General features: G+C 39.3%; 1 protein-coding gene across 10 annotated transcripts in view; it reads right to left on the bottom strand.

Annotated features, from left to right (window-relative positions):
* Positions 1-3127: 3127 nt before the first annotated feature.
* The window catches only part of ARMC2 (armadillo repeat containing 2), a 191335-nt gene continuing 180289 nt past the window's right edge, over positions 3128-14173 (bottom strand). For all 10 annotated transcript variants that reach the window (XM_073675823.1, XM_073675817.1, XM_073675826.1 and 7 more), the window contains 6 exons: positions 11155-11473; positions 9087-9209; positions 7970-8083; positions 5750-5882; positions 3836-3987; positions 3128-3544 (listed from right to left, as the gene is read on the bottom strand). In XM_073675823.1, coding sequence (XP_073531924.1) covers positions 3390-3544; positions 3836-3987; positions 5750-5882; positions 7970-8083; positions 9087-9209; positions 11155-11473 — 996 coding nt within the window. In that variant the 3' untranslated portion in view covers positions 3128-3389. The remainder of the gene's footprint in view (positions 3545-3835; positions 3988-5749; positions 5883-7969; positions 8084-9086; positions 9210-11154; positions 11474-14173) is intronic.

The following is a 14173-nucleotide window of genomic DNA, read 5'->3' as shown; positions in this document are numbered from 1 at the left end:
ATTTTAATGGAACAAGCGACTTTCTGCTCTAAAAAAGGCACGAAAAAAGGTCAAAGATAAAAATAAAAAGCATTTTTTCTTTTGCGCCATCTTGAAGAACTTCGCCCAAAAAATGTCAATGAATATCTTAAGACAAAAAAGAAAATAGACTTAAAAATAAACAGCCTTAGGCTATGTGCCTACGTTGCAGAAATGAAGCAAAAAATTTCTGCTTCATTTCTGCAAGTCCTCTCCCGGAAAAACGCATACGGAATTCCGCACGCGTTTATTGCGCGTTGTACGTGCGTTTATCGCGCGTTTTCCACATGCGGAATTGCCTTGCGTTTTTTAATGCATTGCACAAGGCAATTCCGCTTGCGGAAACGCAAAATTAATGGACATGCTGCGGATTTTTGAGCTCAGCATAAACGCTGCGGAAAAATCCACAACATGAGCATAGAACTTGCGGAATCCCCTTGGGGACCATGGGGAGCGGATTACCTAGCGTTTCACAAGCGCATACGCTGCGGAAATTCCACAGCATATACGCTTGAAAAACGCTACGTTGGCACGCAGCCTTAGACTATTTCTACACCTACATTTCTTAAAAACTCCTGAAGCATGAAATACAAATAAGACACCAAATAAATCATTAACCTCATGTTCGTACCATTAAGTCATAATCTGAATATGTTTACTTTGATAAGGACTGAAATCTTCAGCCACAAATGAGATCATTAATGAACAGATTTGGGAAAGACCCAGCTGTAGCTGACATGGTGAAGTCTATGGTGCTGCTGAGGTTACACGTTATAATCACCCTATAAGTTTCTGTTTGTTCTGTGTAGTGAATAACAAAAAAAGATTTCCTTTTACTACGCTGGATCCACAACAAGGACAAATTGTGCAGAGAGAATTTTCCCATGATCTAACAGGCACTATGTTCTTTCAAAATTATCACATAAATTAATTTGTGTTGCGAAATGTGTATGTCTTTTCCATTTACCTGCATTGAAGGTCACAAAATAGGGAAAGGCATCTAAGGGCTGTATCCACCAGACACTTTGGCATATAGGCCAGGAACATATCCTAGTGTATATGCCAACATGTCTATAGACTTTAGTGGACAAATACGATGTCAAAAATGTATCCTTTACACATGTTTGGCTGAGATGAGTCTTCCACAGCCCCACCTGTCCAGCACTATACAATTCAACTGTATAAAAAAAAACAAAAACTCTATTCTAAGCCATATACATTTTTTAATGACAGACATGCAGCTAAACAGTTGCACATGTGTTAACAACAAACAAGAAGGTAACCATGCTTAAGTTTGCATCGGACAACCGCTTACATGCTTTTTTGACCGTATGTTTCAGGCATCGTAACATGGTTTGAAAAAAATACCTAAATCCATCAAGTTCAGCCTTTTGTATTTCTAATTCTAGCTAATATAGAGAAAGGCAAAGATACCCATAAAATATATAGGGCCCAATGCATCAAAACTTTCATGCCAGAATTCTGTCGTAAAAGCCTTGAAAAATTGAGGAGCAACTCAGAGTTGCACCGGAATTTTGTCTTTCCCGGCGTCTTCACGTCAGTTTCTCCAAGCTCCAATGAAATGGTTGGGTCGACAGAGTGGTGGCCACTGCTCATCAAATCATGATGAGCAGCGGTGTTCGCTTAGCCACAAATCTTACTGCAGTAGAGGCTGGAGTAGGATTTGTGGTGATGCGCACACAGGTGTGCGCCGCTCATCCGACGCTCCTGATTCATGAAGAGACATACACCTCTTCATGAATCGGGAGCATCTGACTCCAGGATGCCCCCGTGAACAACGCTGTTCTTGATTTTTCTGGTTCACAGCTCTAATTTGCCATAAGAGAGAAGAAAAATCTTTCCAGGCCCCTGTGGGAAGTCGGACAGATCCTTGGATCAGCGTCCTACTGGGACACTTTCACCAGGTTTCTGCTATGTAATCTGAGAGCAGCATGATGTGGGACAGAGACCCTGATTCCAGCAATGTGTCGCTTACTTGCCTGCTTACTGCAGTTTTGATACAATCACTGTTTTATCTGCAGGAGATTTAGCAGTTCTCTGAATACTGAGCTCTGTATAATCCTGCCCACACCACTAATTGACAGTTTTCGGTGTACACAAAGCAGGAGGACTACATGGCACGAAACAATTAGTCTTCTAGTGATAATCTTCTGCTGATAAAAAAGTAATTTTCTTAAAACTGCACCAAATAGCCCAGTAAATGATACATTGCTGGAATTAGGCTCTCTGCCCCTGCATTATTCTGCTCTCAGATTAAACCTGGTGACAGTGTCCTTTTAACAAAAGTAACCTTGTATATTAGACTATACATTTACAAGGAACATGTCTAACAATTTCTTAAGTTTTTCAGCCATTACAAAGTCTTGTGACATCATGTTCATTGAAGGGGTTCTGCCGTTTCAAATTCTTTTTACAAATGTGTGGTGGCTGTGATGAAAATATTAAAATCAGCTATTACTCATCCTCCCCGGGTCATTACTGTGTCTTCACCGCTGCTCCGGTGATAATTTATAGGCTGCAGCAGTGATATCACAAGAGCACTGCAGCCAATTATTAGGTTCAGTGGCAAACGGCACGAGCCGATGAGCCCAGTGACTTGCTGCAGCGCTGTTGTCTTACTCCTCCAGGTCATCCTGTACAGCAACTTCAACAGAACACTATAGATCATCAATGCAAGGTCAGTTTGTCGAATCTCCAGTGCTTTTCTAACTGGTATTCACCCACCACCATGGCTGTAGAGGCTCAGCTGGGGAGGTAGTTTTAACAGAAGTAATTATGAGGTGCAAAATATTTCCTTGGCTGAACCAATGTCTAATTTAACAACATAACTACGGTATTTTGTGTTTATTTTAATGTTCTGCAGTTTGGGGGTGAACAAAGTAATTTTTTGAAATGTTGGCATGGACTACGACCAAGTGTGACCCAGGCATCACCTTTCCTTGGCTTGGGAGGCCCAGAAGAAAGAGATTGAGAAGTGCTCCATTCAGTAAGGTTGGGTTTGGCTCAGTGAGGTATTTAGTCAGACTAGGCAAAATTTTCTATTTAATAATGTTGGAAGGCCTCAAAATGATAATTCTGTAACACAAAATCACTTTCAAGATGATCCAGTTTTAATGGCAAAAACACGTGAATACTTAGAAACGTGGTTTAGAATCAGCTTTTCCAGCTGATAAATGTACATTTCCCAAACATTTACTTATGAGTGTTTTATTAAATCACCACAAAAAGTATGATCTACACTAGAGACAACTGCTCCACAATCAATAAATTACTATACACTTCTTCCAAGATAGGGCAAAAGACACACTTTCTGAAGGTCAGCCAAGATGGTTCACATTTTTACAATCAGTCTACACCGGACCTGGCAAGGGCTCCAGATATGAATGATAGCTGTGAATTTTGTCCAACAGTTGTGAAGCCACAGGTTTAAATTCCACTTCCCAGCATTCCCTCTGGTAGTCCATTAGGTCTACATTCCACCGGTGATCAAGTGCAATCTGTTCATCTTTAACACAAAAAAACAAATCTCTCTTTATAAAAAGTAAAGATACGATTATTATAAATAATAGCAGCCATGGGTGACAAATCAAGAAATCTGAACAAAGAAAAAAGCTCAGATTTTTTGCTAAGAAACCTCATTGCCCCTGAAACATAAAGCTGGGAACAGGAAAAACAATGACTTCTCAGATAGACAACATGAGGCAATAAACTTGTTTCGTGATCACCGATATATATTGTAATTATAATTTTTTTTATTCTTAAACTTACAGTGCACCCCCCTCACCCATGGTCTTACCAAGGAAAGAGGACAACAGGTCCAAAAGTTTATTGGTCTCTTCCAATCCAAGGATCAGTCCTGCATCGTCCATGAAATTCCAGAAAGCTTTGCACACTAATCCAGCCAGCTGCCAGTCGGAGCATCCAAAGTCACGCAGGCACTCAACCAACCTGTGTTAAAATAAGTGTTCTGATCATTTTCTTCTTTTCATAAAAATAAGTGTTCTTATTCGCTGTTTATGAATATCCCAAAGAGTTGTATAGAGTGGCAGTCGGCATGCTCAACCATCACTTTATACAATTGTTCTGCATCACTAATGTGCAGTTGAAGAAGAAATGGTGACTTGAGACCACTGTATTAGATGGACAGGTACAAAATGTTTTTAGGAAACCCCTTAAAACCAGAAAAAAATCCTTATAGAAATTATTTAATAATACAGACATTGTAGATTAGTATTAAATGAGTTGTTCAATTTTGAGGACAATGTTATTGATATGTAATTGGGGCTACAAATCATTTTTGCAATTGGGTTTCATTAAAAATTTTGCATTGTTTGCCTTTTATAGCCTTTGTATTGCACTGACTATTGCTGGCTGCAGAATTAAAGAGGAGCATTCACCATATTTTTCATGTTGAACTGAAAACAGGATAACAGTTGCAGATTTTTTGATTTTTGATTTTTTAATTTCACCTCTCCATTGTAGAGATATTAGCAATCAAAATATTTGTGACCTAATTAGTTAACTTTTGTTAATTCCAAGTGGGTATTATTAGTTTTCACTGGGGTTGGGTACTTCTTCTCCCTGTAGGAGTTTCCCAATAATAAGCAGGCAGCAACACAGCAGAAAAAGAACATGTTCACACCATAACTTAGAGGACATTTCTCAGTGTATGTGATGCAAGGATACAGCTCTGATCTCCCGTCTAACCTCCTGCATGATTAGAAAATGCAGTTGAGTTTAGCTGTGTCACATTACAAACCCTTCTATTAGCTCTCCTTTTCTCATAACACTGTCAGCTCTGCTGTACTGCATCTCCCCCACACTGCCTGTCTGCAGAGGGGTCACACTTATGTGTGTTGTGCTCACAGCATCTTGTAATCGGTCTGCAGTGAGAGGAGAGTTGGGTGTCATTATATCTCACAGAGTAGTAGCTTGTTGTTCTCTATCTGTAGAGCAATTTCAAGTTGCCCTAAGCATAACAGACATAAGTGTGATGTCCAGAGCTGATAGAATGGTTTGTACTGTGACACTGCTACACTTTCCTCAGAGAGATCTTATCTGAAAAGTGAGTTATCTCTGCTCTAATCTCTTAGCACTCTCTAATCATGCAGGTGGTTAGACCAGGAGATCAGGGTTGTATCCTTACATCTTACACACTGAGAAATCCAAGCTATTGTGGGGCGTGTTCTTTTTCTGCTGTATTTCCTGCTTATGATTGGGCAACTCATACAGGTAGAAGTACACGCCGGCAGTGAAAACTGTCTGATAACACCTACTTGGCACCTAAAAAGTAAACTTTTGTTACGTTCAAGTATATTGATTGCTAATATCTCTTCAATGGAGAGGCAAAATTTAAAAATAAACAAAGAACTTTTGTTGTCTCCAGTTCAACATGAAAAATTTAGTAACAGTTCCTCTTTAACTGAGAATCCATAAGTCAGCGCATTAGGGCTTTTTGACAAGCAGTTTGTAACTCTTTTATTGGTCTTTTTCTGAGCTCATCTCAGCTGATATGGCGAGACACCACATCAAAGTTGAAAACAAAGAGCCTGTAAAAGAACAATTGTGAATTTTTTTTTTAATGAAACCCAATTGCAAAAATGATTTTTAGCCCCAAATGCATGCGTTTAAGAGAAAATATGTCCTACTGATGGACAAACTGTTTGGAAATTATAAAAGCAAAGCGATTTTGAAATAAACTGTTACTTACTTATCAATAGCCCCTTCTCCTTTTAGTAAAGTCTTTTTATTACTGTCGTTAGCCAGATTAATCAGTACCCCACAAGCAGAAAAGCAGACATCTTGTTTTCCAGAATCCAATAAGGCAACAATGAATTTATATACTGGATGGTAAAACAACAACAAACATAAGTATGTGAATTATTCAATTTCAAAAGACCTCTAGCTATATCTCGATAAGCAATATAGTTTTGCTTCTACCAAGGAATTTAAAAAAAAGGTCCTTAAACTTCGGTATCTTATTACTTCATATGCACAACAGCTCTTATTTCACAGTTTGGAACATAGTTAAACAATTTTTCAAGGTGCCATACTTCTGGACAACTCCTTTCATTTTTGTAGAATATGTCTATCACACTTTTCTTTCAGTGATGAAATCTGAGATGCAGAGAGCTGGTAAACAAATGAATATGTATAGTTCTCATCTAAGAAATCGTTCCTGACCTTCAAGAGAGCAAGATAAAAAAAAGATGTAAAAAAAAAAATCCATATTCTTTTTTTGATACCAGCTTTCTTATCTGATAAATATAAATGTTTGACAAGTTTGATCATGAGGCCTATTGACTGAATAGTTTCCTACAATATGCTATCAGTTAAAGCGACCCTCCACTCTGAAAATGAAAAGTGACTATACATTTCTTATGTATGGTCACCCTACCGGGTGTCCTCCTTTTGTCCCCCCCCCGTCTCCTCTGCTCAGATCAGCGTTTGATTCCTCCTGCTTACAAGATGACCAATGAAGTAGTATGGGGAGAACAGTCGTAAGTGTAAACCATGCGTTCTCTGTGTTATGTGAAAGGAAAGGCAGGGAAGGTGTGGTTTACACTTACCAGTATACTACCCATGCCATAGTGCAGGGGTGTCAAATTTATTTTCAGCAAAGGCCACATTAGCATTATGGTTGACTTCAAAGGGCCACTTGTAATTGTAAAGTCTCATGCAGACGTCCATGCAACGAGGTTCGAGCACGGACTGCAATGCATAGACTGTCCAGGGGCTATAAGAGTGCTGTCTTTCGGTAGTAGGGATGTAAGACAGCTGTCCCTGGGTAGTAAGGCTATAAGGCACCAGCCCCTCGGTAGTAGGGCTATAAGACAGCTGTCCCTGAGTAGTAGGGCTAAGAGAGCTATTCCTGGGTAGTAGGGCTAAGAGTGCTGTTCCTGGGTAGTAGGGCTAAAAGTGCTGTCCCTGAGTAGTAGGGCTTAGAGAGATGTTCCTGGGTAGAAGGCCTAAGAAAGCAGTCCCTGGATAGTAGGGCTAAAAGAGCTGTTCCTGGATAGTATGGCTAAGAGAGCTGTTCTTGGATAGTAGGGCTAAGAGAGCTGTCCTTGGGTAGAAGGGCTAAGAGAGCTGAGCCATACCTCAGTGTCCAAGATGGACTGCTCCCTATGCTAAGTACTGGCTGTGTTTGCTCTGATTCAAAAATGAAAGCACACAAAAGTGATGGCTGACTGAATGACTGCGCTCACTCTTTGAGCTGGCTGACTGCACAAATGTGACGTTCCAGTTCTGGGGCGGCTGCAAGCTAGTGTTTTTAGGCTAGGAAGGACCCAATAACCAGGGACCTTCCCATCCTGATAATATCAGCTCTAAGCTGTCTGTGTTACCTTTGATGGTTACAAAAAAATGGGGGGACCCCATGTAATTTTTTGCATTTATTTAGTTATTTACTTAATCATAAAAAGCTGTCCTATAAGCTCCACAGGGTGCAATTTTATAATATGTCGGGGGTCGTGCATATGTATATATGTCTGTCTGTCTATATCGATCTAGTTCTATTATCTTTTTTGCCGCTGTGTTTATCCTGCTAAGAGATGCAGAACTGGTGCAGAAATTTCTGCATTCAAATACTCAATGTGTGCACATACTCTAAAGAGGCTCTTAAATTAAATCTTTAGTCTTGGGCTACAAGACGACTTTGGTCATAAGACTAAAATTCGCTTGGTGCTGCTTCTATATTGCGACTCGTATACTACTGCAACAAATTAGACTTGGATTTTTTGAGACTCACTTGTTGCAGTAGTGTAGGTATCGCAATGTGACTTCTTATTCACTTCTATAGCAAAGTCTGTTGCGTCCAAAGTTGCAGTGTAGCCCTAGCTTTATATGTGTCTAAAGAGATGAGATGCACTCTAAACAAAAAGATCATATGTACAGTAATAATGTGATTGTGGAAAACACTGCAGCTCACCATTTTGTTCCAAGATGAAATCCTGTACATCCTGGTACTGGGACAGGTTGCCATAAACTCGAGTAGCTTCAAGTATTCCCTCCATGTTGTTGCACAGCATTAACTGTAGTAGCACTATTATGAAGACAGAGGTGTTTTACTATATTTTATTCTGCTGAACAACTTAAAATCAAGTGGAAAACAGTAATAGAAACTTTGGTTATCATGAAGAATACATCCCTTTCCAACTAGAAATGCACAAGAATTATCATATTTCTACCAAACAAATCAAGCTGTGTGCATGAGATTTCTGAAATCTCATAGACATAGCTGATACTGTAAAACGCAGCTGAAAATTTGCATAAATAAAATACTGAAAAAACGGCAAGTGTGAATATAGGCTTACACTATGCTCAAAAGTAAGTCTTGAACCACATAAAAATTCACCACCAATAGTGACTCCAATCATGATATCGCCATGCTATATAGTGGTGCAATGGAATATGAGAGCAAATTATGGCTTCTCGGGGAAGTATATTATAGACACAAGCCTAAAACCACATGCACACCATTTCTTGCACTTTTCAATAAGGCTCCATTTTTCCCTTTCAAGTTGTCTGCAGCAAGTGAATACGATTTTGAATAGCCGCCCGGAATTACAGCTAGTTATCATCTATGCTGTGGATTTCTGGACCCTCGCTGATCCTAAGGATTGGGCTCTGTGATGTCCCCTTCGACTGGAGCAACTGTCAAGAATGCACACCACTTCTATGGCACTGCCAAAGATAGCCAAGCACTGTACTTGGTTATCTTCAGCAGTACCATAGGCAATTAATAAAGTGTCAGTCACTCCATTCATATGGGGCTCTGCAGATTACATCAAGAATCGGTCATTATCACATACAACATCGCATTCACAATGGTTGAGTATAACATTGCATCATTGCTTTCTGGGGCAACCACTTTCTCCTTCTGAATGCTGCTATTGTTTTCATATATGTCATACCTTACATTGAGCTTCCTGTGTCCTGTCCTGTGCTATACCTGGGCTTAGTATTCTTTCAGTCTAATAGAAAAAGGGTTAAATAGAAAGCTTTCAGCCTTCATAAAAATATTAAGAAAACAATGGAAAACTTACAAGAAGAAATCTCTATTCTTCTTTTGGCAATTACAGAGCTGTCATTTTGATAGTAAGATAAATTGCTGAACGCTGCCAGGGTATTGATCACCAGTTCCTCACATTCCTCCACTGACTTATATTCTAATTTCAAAGAAAAATCAAAACCACTAAAGTTATTAAATAAGTACAACACTGGAGTTTAGTCAAAAGGGGAAATGAAAACAGAGAACCTCTATAAGTCATTTACCATAGCGCTATATTTGGAATATCTGGGATTCGACAAGCAGAGACCCCCAAGACCTCATAACATTCTTATTGCTGTGCTTAAATTATAACTGTCACTTTATAAAACTTTTTATTTTAGGCTCTGAATAGCGCTGCTGAGATGCCCACCGATCAGTCAAACCTCTGAAGTTCACAGCTTCTGCATGAGCTGTGTATGGACTCAATACCTTCACTCTCACAGAGCTGAGTAAGTATGCATAGACTTACTACTGTGCCTGTAAACCGCGCTGTACACGAAGCTCATACAGGAAGAGTTTTGAACAATGGGACTCTCAAGACCCAGACCCCCACTGGACAGCCACACTATTCAGAGCCCATACTTAAGGCCCCAATCCATTGGCCACAACAACTGCGACTGCTGGAATGGGAGAGGGAGTACAGCCTCTTACCTATTGGCCTTCGCAGCTGGTCTTTGATTAGCTAGCCTGGCATGAAGTCATTGTTGTGGCTAGATGCACTTGTGATGTCGTTCCATACTGGTAAATCAAAAGATGAGCCACAGATGCCATCAGATAAGAGACGGTAGACCCTCTCTCATTCCTGTGGCCATAGACCACTGTGGTGGCCGATGGAATGGGACGTTCGAATCAGATCGCACCAACTCTACCTACATAAAAAGTTTTGTAAAGTGACAGTAACACCTTCAGAACAAAATCAGAAAAAATGTTAAAAAGTAAAAGCGGCAAAGAGACAATTTCTGGTATTATTAGATTGATCTACATCACTTACCATATATACCTCCAAAAAAAAAGATCACGATGATTCATGTAAATATTTAATTTGGATATCCTAACTAGGGTTCTCAAGGGTTATTCTCAAGATCGTAAACTATGCCCTATTCATAAAGTGTTCCAGAGCTACATTCTTGGGATTGGTGGGGCTACAAGTGAATAGATACCAGCAGCCATTACACGGATCGACTGGTGGCAATAATAACGGCTGCCGATCGGTAAACATCGTTTAATAGCCTATTTAGACAGGTAAATTGTGGTAAACGATGTGAACTGAATGATCTGTTGTAGATCATTCAATGCACATAGCCTGCCATTGTTCTCGGCACTACGAGTCCTGTATACAAAGGATGATGCACAGCCAAGAACGATCATCTGTGCTGCACAAAAGATTAATTTCACCTGATGAACAAGTGTTTTGCTCGTCAGCAACTGAAAGATTATCATGAAATGAGCGATCTTAACGCTAGCTCACATTAATTTTTCAGTGTAACTTTAGTTATGGATATAGGATAACTTACTATCTTGAGAATATTCCTTTCAGTGGCCATATAAATTACCAAAAGAAACCTGCCACTAACCCTTCCCAACATGAGAAGATCAAGTTTGTTAATTGTAACAACCAATCCTTTTGTTGTACCAAAAAATTAGGTTGTCACTGACTGTGTGGTCAGGTTGAATGAATGTAACATTTGATATGTACTAAAATGCGTATGGCTGCAGTGACAAAATGAGCTCACCAGATGATTGTTCATTCAATGGTTGTTGAACCATCAACCAGCTTCTATGTAATGCGTATGGACACCTTTATTAAACTTTTTTGGTGACTATGATAGCATTTCATAGGTTTGGCTATTGTTTTTTTTAAAACTACACCTGATATAATATTTGTTATAGTTGAAATCGTCCAATTTTCAGCAACTTTAGTCTAACATGTATGGGCACCTTTCTATAAAAGCCCTCACCAGACATCTATTGTGGATGGTAAAATGTGAAATCAAAAGTAAAAATACCAGAAATCTCTTACATTTACACATATTTAGGTGACTAAAATAAGAAACAGCACTTACCTAGGATCTGCATCAAACGTAACACACAATGCTGGTCAGCTGCCAGGTCTTCACCAACTTTCGGATGGACAGATAGGTTAGCGAGAAGACTTACTATTTTAATTAAGACATCTTCTACTTCTGTTGGCTGCTTTTGGCCCTTGGGTTTTTCCTTTGCAGAAGACATAGCACTTTGGGTATTTTTATCAAGTTCACAGTAAGTGTGCAGTAAACGTAAGAGCGTTTTAATGCCTCCTTCCACTTCATAAAAATGTTTACGAGCCGTATCACTCTTAGCTGTTAGATTCCCGAGTGTGAAAACTATGCGCACCAGAAGGTCCTAAGGAGAAGGTACAATTATAAATGAGTGACTATTTCTGAATGGGATCTAAGGGCTAAATGGGATCTGAAGAGGCAATCTGCATATCTCTGAATGAAAATAAAACCACATACACAGCTAAATAGCCAAAATTAAAGAGGCTGTCCAAGATTAAAAAAAAATAAAAACAAAAAGCAGAAACAGCCCTTGTTTTGTTTGTAATTTGTGTCTGTTAGTGCAGTTAATTCCTATTGCTAGAATTGCTGGTTCAAGTAAAATCAAAGATAGCCTTTTCTTATTCTGAAGAACCCTTTATAGGAAAGGCCCCAATACACATTAGACAGCTGTCAGCCGATTTATCATTTGTCCAATAGCTATATGCCCAGACTCCCCATACAGAGGAACGCTTAGCTCAGCAGGGCGTTCCTATGTCCTCAATGAGCTTATGTCCAGGGAGAACAAAAGGATCTAGAGCTGAACTTCAGCAGGCTGAATACTTCTCTTCCCCAACATCATTTGTCAGGGGAAAGTTGTAAGGTCCCCATACACACCAGACTGTTGGCCAATCCCACCAATATCGGAGGGTTTGGCCGACTTTAGTCTAATATACATGGGAAAATCAAGAATAAGAAATAAAGACAAACAATTATATTAAGATTTAAGGAGTGCAGCTAATTATTTTAGCCTGGATAAGAGTCTTGTATGGACTGTATCTAAAGGTACCCATATACACATTAGGTAAAAGTTGGCTGAACCAGTAGGATTCGCCAACCATCTAATGAGAATGAGTCATTTCCGACTGTCACCTATAGTCAGTGTCTGTGGAGATAAGGAATGGGCAGCTGCAATTTAGTTACTGATCATTTTGTTCATTGTGGAGATAAGCCAGTGCCATAGTCTTGGAGAACACAGAAATGCTCGGCCAAGTCAAGAATTCCTCTGTATAGGGGACTTTGACGAGATAATTGTCAGCCAAACGAATGTTCAACCAATAGCCTTTTGATGTGTAGACTTCTGTTGGTCTCAAACTACTTCCATTAAAGGATTATGTAGGCCACTGTGCTCTTAGGAACCTTGAGTAATGCAGAAATTCTTTTGTAATCTTGGCCAGATCTGTGCCTTGCCACAATTCTGTCTCTGAGCTCCTTGGGCAGTTCCTTTGAGCTCATGATTCTCATTTGGTCTGACATGCACTGTAAGCTGTGAGGTCTTATATAGACAGGTGTGTGCCTTTCCAAATCAAGTCCTATCAGTTTAATTAAACACAGCTGGACTCCAATGAAGGAGTAGAACCATCTCAAGGAGGATCACAAGGAAATGGACAGCATGTGACTTAAATATGAGTGTCTGAGCAAAGGGTCTGAAATGGTTTATGTCCCTTACAGAGTTAACTATGTGTGTGCCAAAACAGATACAGTCATGTTATAATCAATGTTAGCCATAGGCAAGATTTATTTAAAGAGCGACAAAATAGGAAAACTGATATGTAGTTTGGGGGCTTTTAAAGAAGCACTCCTCCCATCTAAGTTTTTATCCTCTTAATACATTGTAGTCATCATATTATATAGCACTGTGTACTTACAATTGCTTATTCTGCCCTTCTCTTTTCCATTAGGTCTATGACATCACGTGATTAAAAACTGACTAGCTGAATCCTTCTAAGCTCTATGTAGAAACAGGAGGTCAATTTTCTCTGCATGAGTCATAAGTTACTGCAAAGGTCCCTGGCAGGGGGAGGAGGGAGCAGCTGTGTCAAGAGCTGAAGAAGGGAATGATTTATGTAAGACAAAGAAACTTTCTGTTTGTACATAGAGAAGAGAAAAGAAGAATTTACTAGGTAGAAAGAAAAAAATTAGAAATTGTAAGTACACAGTGCTATATAATATCATGATTGCAATATATTAAAAGGATAAAAACTTTACTGGGAGTGCTTCTTTAAGCAATAATATAAAGGAATATGGTTAAATGTAATACAAAATAGACATGTATACTACTGAAAGCATATGTATACCAAAACTACAAATTTCACAGCATAATCTGACTTTAGATTAATTTATTTTTAGTGTTCTGTTACAAAAGTTTATTGACTGTGTAGTAAGAGGTTACTTTTTATTATACTTTGTGCTTGTATTCCTCACAGCTTTCAATATCTTTGTGTTCTTCTAACTGGAAACAGCACTGATTACATCAAGAGGTAAACTGGTCTTAAAAATACAAACCTGACCCGTATACGGGCTTATGATAAAAAAAAAAAAAAATATCTCCGGCTGGGACCCCCTCTGTGTATCAGAACATAGAACTGCACTGTTGGAGCTACAGTGGTCCTCAAGACATGCCTTTTAAGTTTTAACAAAAAAAAAAAGTGTATATATTCTTGGCCTCCCATGCCATAAATGAATTAAATATGCTCTTCAACCACAATTGCCAACTCGCCCAATAACATTTCACACTGAAAATTAAAGTTTCAAAACAAGTCTTGCATCTTTCTTTAACCCATTAAAGAAGTTGTCTGGTACTTTTTTTTAAATTGCCCAATGTATTCAGCATGTGGGCATAAGTATACTTGTAAATACCTTCTGTTGCTGATAATGCCTGTGAGCGGCGCTATCGGTGGCCGCTCACAGGCATCACGTGACCCCGCGGTGACGTCACGACAAGTGAGGTGTGACTCAGTGTTGGGGTCCACGCGATGGCTGCTGGGTTGTGGGCGGGGTTATTCCC

Source organism: Phyllobates terribilis, unplaced genomic scaffold, assembly GCF_046119375.1.
Source record: "Phyllobates terribilis strain yellow unplaced genomic scaffold, ASM4611937v1 Scaffold_3__8_contigs__length_932513732, whole genome shotgun sequence".
NCBI classification, from domain to species: domain Eukaryota; kingdom Metazoa; phylum Chordata; class Amphibia; order Anura; family Dendrobatidae; genus Phyllobates; species Phyllobates terribilis.
Note: the sequence above shows the minus strand (reverse complement) of the source record. Positions and strands in the feature narration are given on the sequence as shown.